A 14,320-nucleotide genomic window follows, 5' to 3' on the forward strand; every position below is an offset into this window, starting at 1 on the left:
CGGCCTCCCACCATTCTGAAAAAGAAAAAAAAGGGAAAAAGCACAAGAAACAATTAAAAAAAGTCGAAGTCGGCCAGCATAACCTGGCATTTAATAGTTTTGAAATTTTCTCGCGCAGACCGGTGGCAGTTCCACTCGTTCCCACGTAGCACTCCCCGCAAAATTTCCCAACCCACCCGCTGATCGGAAAAGCAAAGCCCCGAACAGATATCACATTCTTCCGGATTTCAAACCTCCTCGACGAATAGCTAGCCATTTTTCAATGCACGGCATGCGTCGCACTTCGAGTATTATTTCTACACGACTATTTCCTCACGAATATATACTAGACCTCATCAGTGCAGCAGTTAGCTACATTATTGGCTCCGATCCGGGAGAGATCCGAGATGTACAAAACTACAACACGGTGCCGCCGCCGCAACGGAAGATATGGTATAGAAACAGCAGCGGCTCCGTCCATGCCGATGTGTCGGCGTCGGGATCGTATGAACCTATCGTCAAGAGCTCAAGCAGCAGAGGGCGGCACGGCGTGGCTCTCGGGGCTCGCACGCGCACCTTAGCTTCGTTGATTCGATTCACAGCAGCTCCCATGGCTCTACCCAATAAGCCCAAGCAAGCGTACGTCACCGCCCGTTTTGAATTAATCAATCATCGTGCAATGGCTTTGTACAGCGACTGCATTAATCGCGAGACGGGAAAACCGTACCAGAAATAGCTAATAATCGCATTGCAGAGTATTTAGGCTACTCCAGTTTCATGGAGTTTCATTCCCATTAATTAGCATGTCACATAGGATTTTTTGATGATATAGTATTTAATTTAAGAAGAGAGAGAAGATACCAGTTTCATCTAGATGAAACCACCTGTACACGGATACCAACTCTATATGAGTCATGAAACTAAATGTTTATTAGGAGTTTTTGACACCGGATTTTGGCCGGCAAAATCTTATAGAAGATGACAAGTCTAATTGGAGGGGGTCAACCGACAAAGCTGATAGAGCCGATAAAGTTGCAGTGTGTATTGGTAGAGTTCTAGTGTAAAAATGAGCTTCATCTGATTGGTCGACAAGAAAAGAATATTTAAATAAGGGAAGGTTAGCAAGGAAGGACGAGCACGTGTGCGCAAAGGTGATCTATATTCAAAACTTTTAAAAACACTTTGCGCCTAAAAAATTTCTCTCTACCCCTCACATTGGTCCCACTTGCCAGGCTTTAGGGAGGGTAGAGGAGCTGCAGACCCATCAAAATTGATAGAAGGAAAATGAGTCCGCCAAAAAACGAAAAGTTTTCACACCACCGCGTCCTGCTTACCCGCCGACGTACCCACGTCGCCCAAGAAGGCAAGAATTCTCCATGGAACCTTCAATCAATTGGCAATCATCAATCGAGCAGACAGTAAAAAGGAAACTCTCGCGATCTCCGAACCAGTCAATCGGCAATAGTCGATCAAGCCAGCGTAAAAACGAAAGTCTCGCGATCTCCAAACCAGTTGCGATTGCGTTCTCCCATCATCCCCTCCCTCTTCAGTGTTCCCATCGTGATAGTCTTTGGCGGATGGAAGAACAAGCCATCGACAGATGGCAGAGAGTAACAACTCCAAGTCTCGCGTAGACGGCGGCGAGGCCATAATCTCCAAGCTGTTCAGCCCGGCGTGTTCGTCACCAAGGTGGCCGGCCTGCGCATATCTGCTCGTTTGGTTCAGTTGTCTCACGTGAGTCTCCGTGTGTTTTATATATGCATATTGATTTTATTTACAAGGCCTAAGCAGCTCGTGATGGATAAACGCGTTCCGCTCGTGCTCTTTTTTTTCCTTTCGCAAAGACGGCGAGCTTGTAGGTATCGTCACCCTGTTATTACGATCTCTATCGGAATTTTCTAAGTTAAGTCTTATATTCTGATATTCGATTGTGTGACTAGTTATCGAGTTAACTTAGATTTCAAGTAGAACTTTCTAGGCTTTGTCCAATATTCTGCTTGTCTTCGATATTGCTCATAGTTATCGAGTTGTTTGATTTTATTAAGTTGTATCATTTCGATCTCTTAGTTTCATCATGCGCTCACAGTTATCGAACTGCTTAGATCTGATTAGGTTGTCTTTATCGGCTTCTTGATCTTATTTAAGCGTTCACCAGTTATCTGATTGTATCGGCTGGTAAACTCTGCAAGCCTTTTCTACTTTATATATGCTAGGTCCGATAGATCTTTACCCTTACCCCTCGTATTGCTAATCGTCAGGCCTCTGACATCAGCATGCTACCATTGAGAGCCGATGCTTCGGTCGGGTTTTATCCGTATCTCACGGAAGTATGATGATGTCATTGAGCCGATAGGGGCGCATGCAAGGCCTTACTGCCATGAGCCTGTCTGTTAAGGTTACCGGGTCGAAGTTAATGTCCTCTTACCGTGTTACCTTGTCTAAGTTCAATTACACGGTCATGACATTGATCAGACTTTTACCTTAATAGGCTTGTAAGCGGTAGGTAAGAGGTCTTTGGTGATTGAACTCTAGTCTTTTATATTATCAGATTGGGGTTAATGCCCTCTCATTCGTGTTGCCTTGTTTAAGTTCAATACACTTATCAAGACATTAATTAAGATCTGTTAATGTATCTTTGCTTGTGTACAGTCAGTATCGGCTGGTCCTTGTTGCTATATTCTAATCTTTTAAGTTGGTAGATTGATGTCAATGCCTTCTCATTCGTGTTACCTTGTCTGAGTTCAATTACACTTATCAAGACATTGACTAGATCTATTAACCTATCTGATGTACGCATGGTTAACAAGGGCTCCTTTTTATGGTTGTTGTTTTATAATGCTTCTATCTTAGCCCGTCGGCTCATACAGCCGATGGCACATGCCATTAATATTTTATTTATTTACACCTTAACGGTATTTTTCTCAAAGAACGCCTCAACGTCTACCTATGAGCTCGAAGGCTTCGCCGCCTATCGGCTCATGAATTTTACGTTTCCCTTGTCAATTGCAGGTCACATTGACTGGCACGCCACGCACCTACGTGAGCTGATTTGGAGCCTGCACTGGAGTTAAATAGATCTCCCAGGTCCTCCGTGTTGTTCAACGCAAGCATGAATTTTGTATTGGGAGAGGTAGTTTCAAACACTATTTCATTTTCTTGTTGCTTGTGTGGCTATCAAAATGAAATCCCCATTTCTAGGAGTGTAGGTTGTTGCTAGGTTAGCAATGCTCCACATCTCTCGCAGGCAAGAACAATAATCACAGGCTAACGACGATTGCTCGAGATCGTGCAGCAACTACTAATCGTTGAAATTTGAAAACACCAAGGCCTAACTTTCATATCTTTATCTTCTTCTTTTCTGTACTCTGATGATCACTCGTACGCATTTGGTACACTCGTTGCCGTTGATGGTACAGCACCACACCAGCTGGTGGGACTGACAAAATCTTCCCAAAACCCTAATTAAACTCCAGATAATCCATTCCAAGCTTCGTTTGCGTTCGAAAAGGCCACCCTTCGCTTTCGCCGCGGGAGCGTCCACGCGGCAGGCGCCGACCGGCCCGACCCCGCACCTCCGCCCGGGGGCCTCGGCCACACAGCCCGGGCATTGACCTGGCCAGGTCCAGGGCGGCGCCACCTGTCGCGGTGGGGCCCGGCTGCCGGCCTCCGACAGGGACGCCTGCCCGCTTGGCGCGCCCGTCGCCGGGCCACGTCGGCGGCGACAGCCGGCCCCGCTCTCAGCCTCAACGCGGCCCGCACGTACTATGCGCTGCAGGGGTTCTGTACTTCTGTTACTTCTTCGCCAATCCTTATCGAGACCGGTATTTTAATCAAGTTCTCTTAATAATCTCTGGGATTTTTTTTAAACAAAATTCAAATTACTTCCTCAAGTATAACCAAAGTCTGAATAACTCTCTAAAGTATTTATTGGTTCAATTTACCCTTAAACTATGTCATTTGGTTCAATTTACCCTCTTAACGCAATTTGTTTTTTTATTCTCCATGCACAAGTGGATTCTTAAGTTCAAATTTTGCAAGATGATAGAAGATATTTTAGAAAAATATATCATAATTTTTTTATTATTTTGATAGGGTAGGATATTTAATAATAAAATTTATCCTTGAGTACAAAATTATATAAAATTAATGACAAAAATCCATAACATATTTTTTTAATATAGATTATGATGTCCACTAGCACCCTTCCAAGTCTCAAATTAAAATTCAGCTTGTGTATGGAGAAATAAAAATGACAAATTGTGTTATGGGATAAGTTGAACTAAATGGCATAGTTTAATGGGTAAATTGAATCAAAATATTTTTTTAGAAGCAGGGAAAGAGAGTTCATGAGTCATGACGTCTGAGTTAGCCTTTCTGGGGCTTTACTATCCTTATTTCCTGCGGTGTAAGGAAATACTTTGGCTGTTTCCAGAAGCAATTTGTTTGCACTCGTGCAGTAACGACAAAAGAGACGTCGGGTTTTACTTTACCCTGTTCAGAGGGGTACTTAACAGATGTTAGCATATGTGTCGTCTGTGCAAACTTTTTAGAATTAATATGGCGGGCATGTGTGGTTGATGCCTTAACGGCAAGCTGTAGAAGAAACAAAAACTTGGGTTATTAGCTTAATTTGAGCTAGCTTTGTGCTGCCGAGTGCGCCACGAGTACCCAGCTGATTTTTTTAGAACATGTGCGTGTGTGAAAAAAAGGACATGGCAAGATTTACTCGATACTCTCATACATTTAAAGTGAGGCCGTAAACGCAATGACTTGTATATATGGTACAAATCCGTTTGCTTCTTTCCCCTTTAATTTTTTAATACTTGTGATGCTCCATCGATCATTCATTCATGCACAATTTGTTGTATACCATGGGTTTGTGCGTAACCAAAAGCTAGAATTTCCACGGGCGCTTGAAAAATCTAGAGGTCGTACTAATGAAAACTACTCGTCAAGGGATTTATTTGACAATCATCCCCTGATCCAGAATTTCCAATAATGTAGTATATGCGTGCGGTCCTGCGGTGTGCCGTACCCTTCGTCAATTCGTGTGGTAACATCTGATCGTTACCCTTGCAAGTTGCAATACACTACCACTCCGGAAATCCCAAAGGCGAGTTACAAATTTACCGTGCAATTTTTTTTCTTAGGATTAACAAACTTACAATACTTACCGTGCATTTTTATTGGATTAACAAACTTACAATACTTTTGTGTTTTTATGGCAACCTACAATACTTTGTTACGCGCACGGGAGGTAATTAATCCTTGACCGTGAAGGCTGAGGAGGAGCTGTTCTTGAGTCCATTCGGATATCCGGCAAATATATAAGACCCATCGGCCATTTGCCTTGGGAACATCGCATATGCTCTCAGTTGCTTCCCTCCACCATCTAGCTTGCAGCAAGCAAACAAACGTTTCGGTTCGAGTCGCTTTGCGGCCGCAAGTCTTCGTTTTCTGATCAGCGACTTCACCCTCTTGTTGGCTCTCTAGCTGCTTGCCCAGCCTCAACCAACCTCTTCGATCTCCAGCTCCATCACAGCTTGCTCCAATCGGAATGGCGTCCCCGTTGACAGAAACCTCGCCTCCCCCGACCCTCCGAGACGTCATCGGCCACGATGACGACGATGACAACTTCATCGCGGAGGAGGAGGAGGAGGAAGATGAGGACGAGGAGGATGAGTGGGACATGAGCAAGCGCCTGTCCCGCCTGTCCATGGAGGGCTCCGACGGCGGCGACGCCGACGACGAGGACGGCGGAGACGGCGAGGATGAAGAGGAGGAGGCGGACGACGACGACGAGTTCGAGGTGCGGTCGGACATCAACGGCGCGACGTACGGCGGCGGCGCGCACCATCCGTGGCCCCCCTACGACGGGCTGCAGGCGGCCCCGTCGTCGGCGTCGCTCCCCGGCACGCCCGACCGCGGCGCGCAGGCGGCGGGGGCGCGGTCGTCGCCGCCGTGGTGGCCCGGTCCGAGCGGCGGCAATAAGGAGTACGCGAGCGAGACGGAGGCGCGGTGGCCGCCCGAGGGCGGGCGCGGCGGGAGGCGGCCGTGGCAGCGGCGCGAGCGGATGGCGCGGGAGGTGTGGCTGGAGCGCGCGTGGCGGATGCGGAAGCAGCGGCGGCAGCTGCAGGAGGCGGCGGTGCCGGTGGTGGTCCTCGGCGGCGGGGGCGGCTCCCCCGCCTCGTTCCGTGGCGGCGGCGTGGCGATGGACATGGAGGAGGTCCGCGCGTGCCGGGACCTGGGGCTGGACCTCCCCTGCGACTGGACCGTGGAGATCCCCTCCCACGCGCTCTCCGGCGTCGACACCGCCAGCAGCGGCGGCAACTCGCCGGCCTCGGGCAGCTGGCGCATCTCCAGCCCCGGTAACGACCCACCGAACCCGTCCCCAATCATTGCCATTATTTACTACTGCAAACGTAAGCTTTGAAGCGAAAAGAATTCTTAGATCGAAGCAAGCGACCAGCATCGGTTGGTTTTGCTTTTGTTGTCGACGGGTGCTCCGAACGGTTTGTCCGTACGCGAGCTCCGTAGGTCCGGCCGGTCGAGCCGCCGACGATCGGATCGCTCACCTCACCCTCGCCGCGCGCGCGTCCATCTGGCAGCAAGGGACAGAACCTGCATGCATTGCACGCACGTCACCTCACGGAATCGCGTTCCACGGCCGCCGGGGGTTGCCCTGCCTTACCAGGCAGTGCAGTGCACACACTCGAATTGAACGAAGCAGTCGGCGCACGCGCCAAGTGTCGTGTTGTTCACCTGTCCAATCACCCAAAAGTATGGAGAGCATGTACATGGTACTACAGGGAGGGAACCCATCCGTGGCGCACGCCTGTGTTTGCTTTTGTGGCCGGGAATTGGGCTCGCGCAACTCGTGGCGACCAGCCGAGGTGGTTGGACTCTGGAGTTCCGGATGCCGACGAGCCGAGCGAGACATCGTGGAGCCTCTTTCATGCTCCCCACGACCCCACCCCGCGCCGGGCCCCCACGGCTTGGTGCTCTGCTCCCTGCTCACCCGATCGTCTGCTCGCCACGTCCGCTTCCCTCTGTTTTCAGGGTCATCAAGGCGTGAGCTTTTTGGGGGTCCGCCGCGATAGCAATGGACGCGGGTTTCACGGTCCCTTTACCGCCACGAATCACCGATGATCATGTCGCGGGGCGTAGCACCATTAGCGAGCGCATGATTGGACCGAATCGGCCGAGCGCTTTGCTTTGTCGCAAAGCGTTCCCGGTGTTTTTTTCGCTCCATAAATCTCCCTGTGCGTGGTTTCATTTCATATGGTACTGACGTGGTGTTGGTGTCGTTGTGGGACGGACAGGGGACGACCCCAAGGACGTGAAGGCGCGGCTCAAGGTGTGGGCGCAGGCCGTGGCGCTCGCGTCCGCCTCTCGCCTCGGCTCCTGAAGGCAGTACTACACTACTATATGTGTCCGAGTTCCAACTTCCAAGCGGCAACGGCGGATCAACAACTCACCCATTCAAGCTGTTCCTCCGGCCAATGCGTGCATACCTCCAAGATAGAAACCCCCGTCATTTCAAACAGTAACATACGTAGTCTTCGAATCTCATCATCATCAGGGAAAAACAAAAAAAAAACGAAACAATGCTTCTGCCAAAGTTTTCGTGTTCCAGTGCTCCAATGTACAAATGCGTCATCAATTGTGTGTGATTATAGCTAGGATCAGCATTCCTATCCATTGGGAAAAAAAAAACAGAAAATCGAAAGCTATAGGACTAGCATGCATATGGTTTGGTTCGCGCAGGGTGACACGTGCAGCGCCGTGGACCGTGTGTGTGTGTGTGTTTTGCATTGCCTGGTTGTTGTACGAGTATAGTAAGAGCGATAATGCAGGTGAAGAAAACAGAACAAGTGTTTTTTTTTTTTTGGTCATGGATGATGTCTGTTGTTTGGTCTGTGGGGAGCAAGGCGGACCCAACAGCTTTACAGGTGTTCTTCATCCATGTGTTCTAGTAGTACACTAGAAAAGGAGATAACAGATTCATGCAAAAATGGTTTTCTAGAAGGATGCTTGTCATGTAGCTGTAGCAGCTCGAGCTCTTTCCTCTACCTTTTTCTTCGATCAGAAATGCACGTGTTCACCGCTTCACCTGAGGATTGTGTGGTTTATCTGGCGTGAAATGCAAGCGCTGATGCTAACTTGTCTGACATGAAGACAAAGAAGGCTGACCACACCTTATCTGGTACTTACTCATCCCCCATCTTTTTTACGGGACTCTGGCCAACTCATTACTAAATGGCGAAATAGGTAATTTGGTCCTGAACTTTGCACAAGAGTTCAATATTGTAAATAGCTTGCTATAGCGCTGCTATAATTTTTTGAGACAAATGCCGCGATGATATTGCAAATATTACCCTAATGCCGCTAACTCTGCTAAAGCGTGAAAAAGTCCTGCTAAATTCAATAGCATAGCACTGCTAACACCGCTATGATTGAGCTATGAACTTATATACTTGTGATTTATGACCTACGAGTTATGATTTATGACTTATCATGTGAGTTGTGACTTATTTACTCATGTTTGCACTTATGCCTCCGTATTCTTAGGAAACATGAGCCGAGATTCATGAAATTAATAATGTTTAAGTCTAAATCTTGTTTTTTTTGCATATAGCTAAAGGTCATAGCTTCTGCTATAACTGTGCTATAATGTCTATAGCTTTTTTAGGAGCACTTCACTAAATTCTATAGCCCGCAATTTGCAACATTGCAAGGGTCAAATTCATCCCTCAACTTTTAGATTGGCAAATTTAGTCCCTTAACTTTTATTTTTAGGTCAAACTCATCCTTGTGCTGAAGTAGTGCTCTATGTTTGCATAAGACTAATGCAAAAAGTCCCTTTTGCCCTTGGCTCATGTAGGTCAAACATGTATGTGCTCATACTCTCTTAATACATGCACACAACAATATGTTGTTTAAATTAACACAAAATATGGTTTGTAAAAAGTGTACCTACTCATACTCTTTAAATTCCTTCATGTGCTCATACAAATTTGATAGGCAAATACTTAAACAAATATTTACTCATACTTGTTTGGTATATATACAACTTAATGTGTACACGCATGCTCTAAAATCAATGTATGCTCACATACTAGTGGTACACTATACCGTCCTCCGTCAACAAACTTATGTATCCTTATATTTATTTTGGATCATACATTATTGTAATTCTAAAGATGAAAAATGAATAGAGAAAATAGATAAGGGTAAAAAGTACTTTTCATATTAGTTTCATGATAATATGGAGCCACGTATCAGCACAATGATGAGTTTGATCAAAAACAAATGTTGAGGGATTAAATTGGTCAATCTGAAAGTTGAGAGATGAAGTTAATCCTCGATGTGAATTTTAAGGACCAAATTACCTATTTTCCTCACTAAATCGTAACATCTGTCTATTGCTAATTGCTATTAAATCGTAATATTTGTCCACATCTCCGATGAAAGGTTCATCATCACACGTACCCACATAACCCAATGACAGAGCTTCCAGCTTTGCACTTTCAACTCGAATGGTGCGACCAAATGAGCGCTGATGCTCCAATGCAAGCGAAGACTTCGAGTTTCAGTGGACAACAATAGTAACTCATCAATAGGATTTCGCTAAAATAAGAACGCAGCAACATATCATTTCGTCTTTACACTTTTCTATGTTTCGCACGAAACAACATCGCTCGCAAAAACAAAGACCTCAAGAGTTTCCTAAAGTTGACTACCTGAACGGAAATCAAGTAGCCCCCTACCAGAAGGCTCAAGTTTCCGCAGAAGAAAAGGAGGATGTGTTGATTTAAACAAAAAAAAAAAAACTGAGCTATTGACCTTGCTCAGCCGTCCAAGTGCAACTCGCCACAATTCACGATTCGGCAGGGCTGCTTGGGACTATCAGATCTACTGGTTTCTTGAGATTCAAGCTGCTTCACCACGTCCATTCCCTCCAAGACATGTCCAAACACGACGTGACGGTTGTCCAACCACGGTGTCTGAGAAGCATTCCATTATTTGAGTGTGAGCCAATTAAACCTCAATGGCAGGTTCTTGACGGAGAAAACAAACATGAGGAGTCCAAGGGTATGTTTGGATTGGGGATAGTTTATTCTTGATATATTATCCTACCACATCTAGATGTATATATGCTCCCTTGTATCTTGTCTTGCTCATACATAACTAACAATCCCAATCAATGTAATTGAGTTGAAAATGTCTGGTGCTGACTTATGAAATATAATAAACCAAAGCATATGAATAAACTTTTATACAGAAAATTACCCCGCACGTGGGGATGGGGGGATATGTGCGAGTGTAAAAGGTAGGACTGACCATTTCAAAAAAAAAAAACTGGCCAAACAACTCAACGTTGGCCCAAGGTCCAAACAGAACAGAGACACTATATTTTACAATTTTGTCTGAAGAAAACATTCTACAATTTGAACAATAGAAATGAGTGATGTCATATTAATTCAGAGTACCTTCCAAAAAGGAAGCAGTGGAAATTTGTGTTCAAATTGTTTCGCTCTAGGATATGGGATACATCATTGCTCTAGGAAGTTTGATTCTATGTAAACAGGCAGTTTTGAATGAAACCTCCTCTAGGATGTGGTATATATCATGAGCTGTTCTAGGAATTTTGATTCTATGTAAACAGGCAGCATTGAATGGAACTCCTCCCTCCCCCTTTTTTGAGACAAACAGATAGTTCTTAAGGGTGTATATAACTTTTCTGAAGTGCCTGAAGTAACAGATATATCAAAGAACTCTAAGTAGGTATAGAAACATATCACTTGTTCCCCTACATCTTTAAGACTGTATCAATGTAACATCTATTGATCAACATATATATTTGAACATGAATCATTACTTAAAACAGATGCTTTATGCTGCAAAATTTAAGGTGTTCCAGAAGGGACAATATTGAGGAAAAAGAATTAATTTATTGTTAGAGATCATGAATGCCTTACCTTCACGGTGCAAATGAAAAACTGACTTCCGTTTGTGTCAGGGCCAGCATTTGCCATGCTTAGTACACCAGGGCCAACATGCTTCACTGAAAAAAGGTAAGAAAAGAGACTCTCAATTTAAGAAAAGAGACTCTCAATTTAAGAACTAGCAAACTGGTACCAAACACCCCCACATTTAGCAATTTAGCAAACATTCATTGAGAGTCAGTGTCCTATAAGCCCTTGTCTGCACTATTTGAATTTGTGTGTTGAAGAGGATTTGTCATCCCTCCTTGTGCTGTCTATTTAAAAAGCAAAAATCTGACCATGTGAGAAGGATTGCCAAAGCATGCGAAGTCTACTTATTCTCACAATGATAAAAGCCATAGGGTTAGTGATGAAAAGCTAGAGAAAGTTCACAAAAAAATCTATCTTAATAAGAACAGAATTAATAGCAGTATCAAAATGAAAATGCAACAGTGCAAGGTAATCAAGTAGAAGGCTCACTTGAACAGTATGGAGTCACTTACATGTAAAGTTTTCATCGTCAAAGCTTTCACCATAAATACTTCTCCCACCAGTACCCTGCGGTCACCAGCAATAGTTTAGCTTATGACAGAAACAAGTGCACTAACGAAGCATCATTGATTTTCCTGACAAGACCAGGGTGAAATTTGTTTGGTTTTCATGGGATGCCTTTTCTAACTCTTTGACAATTTGGTTGTAAATTCTTTGAAAAGTATAGTGCTCTCCTTAACTAAAAGGCTGACAGTGGTAGCTTCCATTGTTCCAGAAAAGAGCAGAACACATTTGCAAACCCATAAGGTGATTACCGACCCACCCGTCATCAGCATAATGAATTGTTTTCACATTAACAAAGAGCAGAGAAGTTGGGTCTTCACCTTCAATATTCATGTTTTTACTTCTCATTAATCATAAACTCAAATTAAATTTTGCAAACTAAATGTACTTTGCCCAACTTTGGACCCAGCTATCAATTCTGCGTTATGAGATACACCAATCTGCATTTCCAAGTTCTGTTCAAGCCCTTGCTAGCTTATAAGAAATTTACTACTAAAAAGAAAAGGAAATCAAAGCTTATCTAATGAGATACCTTCACTGGAACAATTTTGCAGGGAAACCCCAATGGATGTATAATGATGAACTAAGGTGAATGATGGAAAGAGAATTTAAAAACTGCATAAAGGGAGGTACATTGCACCATATTATGCAAAATGGTTTTCAACTACTCTCAACACAAGAGAATACATGTTGGATGGTGCGAATTGCGATGCGGATAGTTGGGCGCCCCTTCAAAGTGCATTTTTAGTACAGAATGGTAATCCTCTGTAGGTATTGCGTCTAATGCTCAATATTACACAGGCCTGCCCATGGACACAATATAAATCACATCCAAGCATGCTCAGTGAATGTCATGGTTGTGGAGGACTCGATGTGCTGGAACTACAGGTATATCTTGGACCCATATGCCAATAAACTTGTGTCTCATTGATGGCCATTTAATGGTCATACTCATCCTAAAATGGTATATTAGTTCAGATAACAGAAAACCATTTTTTTAAAGCAAGGCATGGAACCCAACCATTTGGAGACTTGTAGCAACTATACCAATCAATAGGTGCAATATAAGTCTCTCTGGTCGAACTAAACAGGATCCCGCTTGGCAAACAAAAATGTCAGAACTGATTTTTATTCTTCTTTCGGGCATGGCAGGGGCACGGCTATAACATTCTAACTTGAGCAATGACTTGCTACATTGAATAGGAACCTCAAATTCTGCTCTCCTCTTTAGTTATATGTAGCAAAATAGCTGAGTTGTTCTCAATGGAAAAGGGGAGAAAAATTGTACAAATGCCAGGAATTTTTCTGCAGCAACATTTTTAGGACTTCTTTGATTCCAATCTTAACAGTTTAACTGAAAGCAGTAACTAAAGTCTAATTTGAAAGTTCCGTGAAAAAAAATCTACTGAAACCACAGTGGAACCTACAAGTAAATTGACTGACAAATGCTAGACAAACTGATAAGCAAGCACCCAACCAGATCGACTGATAAGCAACCCCCATAACTTCTGCAGTAGCAATTGAGGCAAAATGCAGATCGGTAAATTTGCTTACATTGTTTTCCTGGAAGTCCCCACCCTGGATCATGAAGTCCTTGATGATCCGGTGGAAGGAGCAGCCCTTGTAGCCGTACCCTTTCTCACCTGCCCCCAACAAAACGAGCAGCAATGCTGGGTGAATTCGATTCTTAAAGCTACTGCGACTGGTGCTGGTTTGAGTTCGATTCGCAGCGTACGCACCAGTGCAGAGGGCGCGGAAGTTTTCCACTGTCATGGGGACGACCTCCCCGAAGAGCCCGATGACGATGCGGCCCAGGGGCTCCCCGCCGACCTCCACGTCGAAGAAGCACTTGTTGGTCACCTTGGCCTGCAGCTCCACGGCCCCCTGCAGAGGAACACCGAAAGCTCGTCAGAACACGCTCGTGGCTCGGGGAGTGCGGGTAGGCGCCCGTAACCGGCACGTGCCTCTGCGGCGGCGGCGCGGACGACGACGGCGCTGCGGGAGCTGCGGTGGCCGCCGAGGCCGAGCCTCAGAGCGGGGAGAGCGCGGGCGGGGCGGAGGGCGAGCGCGCCGCGCCGCGTCCACGTTGAGTAGCCGAGACGGGTGCCGGTCGGAGCCGGCGCGAGCGCGGAGGGGGCGGAAACGGCCGGCATGCACGCCATGGTGGGGTTTGGCTTTGGCTTATCGGATTGGGGTCGGAGATTTGGAGAGGGCGGGGCGGCGGGCGCCGTCGGGCGGTGTGCGCACGAATGGGGAAGTCTCAGAGAGGCCTCGCGGTATCCCGTGGTCGAGTGCCATTTCGTCACGTTGGTGGATTGGGCTTGTGCCGTCCGCGGTGGTCTGACTTGTTTGCGCTTGGGCTGCAAAAGCCTGTTTCCTACGGAGTGAGGCTCCAGCCCAATAACTGTTGGCCCAGCATATGATCCTCCATTGATCCGGTCCGTTCCTCCTCTGTTCGTCTTCTTCGTTGGGAGTGAAAGCGTCTGCGTGTGACTTGCTGCAAGAACCGCACACACTGCACTGGCAAGATTTGGTCGAAACAACAAAATGAGAACCCCTTGCATTATTGCATATACATACCGTACTGCCAGCCCTCGACTAAATTCCAACCAGAAGCTTGGCTTAATATTTGGCTGGCCATAGCTTGACAGGTTAGTTAAACACAGCCAAAAGTTATTTGTGGTTTAAGGTCCATAAAATTACTCTTCTCGCACCGTCTGAATTACAGAGTTGATATCTCCAAGTTTGTTAACGCCAACACGCATGCAATTTCGATTCCATTTGTCTGCTCCCCTTCG

General features: G+C 45.8%; 2 protein-coding genes across 2 annotated transcripts; one reads left to right on the plus strand and one right to left on the minus strand.

Moving 5' to 3' along the window:
• The first annotated feature begins 5,246 nt into the window (after positions 1-5,246).
• Positions 5,247-8,004, plus strand: LOC101760019 (bromodomain adjacent to zinc finger domain protein 2B-like). The gene is made up of 2 exons (XM_004967590.2): positions 5,247-6,347; positions 7,302-8,004. Exons 1-2 carry the CDS (start codon positions 5,537-5,539, stop codon positions 7,385-7,387), a joined length of 897 nt encoding a protein of 298 aa, XP_004967647.1. The 5' UTR covers positions 5,247-5,536; the 3' UTR covers positions 7,388-8,004.
• A 1,571-nt stretch (positions 8,005-9,575) lies between these two features.
• Positions 9,576-13,780, minus strand: LOC101760420 (peptidyl-prolyl cis-trans isomerase CYP20-3, chloroplastic). Its single transcript, XM_004967591.3, has 6 exons — positions 13,487-13,780; positions 13,262-13,406; positions 13,077-13,165; positions 11,471-11,525; positions 10,962-11,047; positions 9,576-9,986 (listed from the first exon to the last, which is right to left on the minus strand). Exons 1-6 carry the CDS (start codon positions 13,682-13,684, stop codon positions 9,831-9,833), a joined length of 729 nt encoding a protein of 242 aa, XP_004967648.1. The 5' UTR covers positions 13,685-13,780; the 3' UTR covers positions 9,576-9,830.
• Between the last annotated feature and the right edge of the window lie 540 nt (positions 13,781-14,320).

Source organism: Setaria italica, chromosome V (genome assembly GCF_000263155.2).
Source record: "Setaria italica strain Yugu1 chromosome V, Setaria_italica_v2.0, whole genome shotgun sequence".
NCBI lineage: Eukaryota > Viridiplantae > Streptophyta > Magnoliopsida > Poales > Poaceae > Setaria > Setaria italica.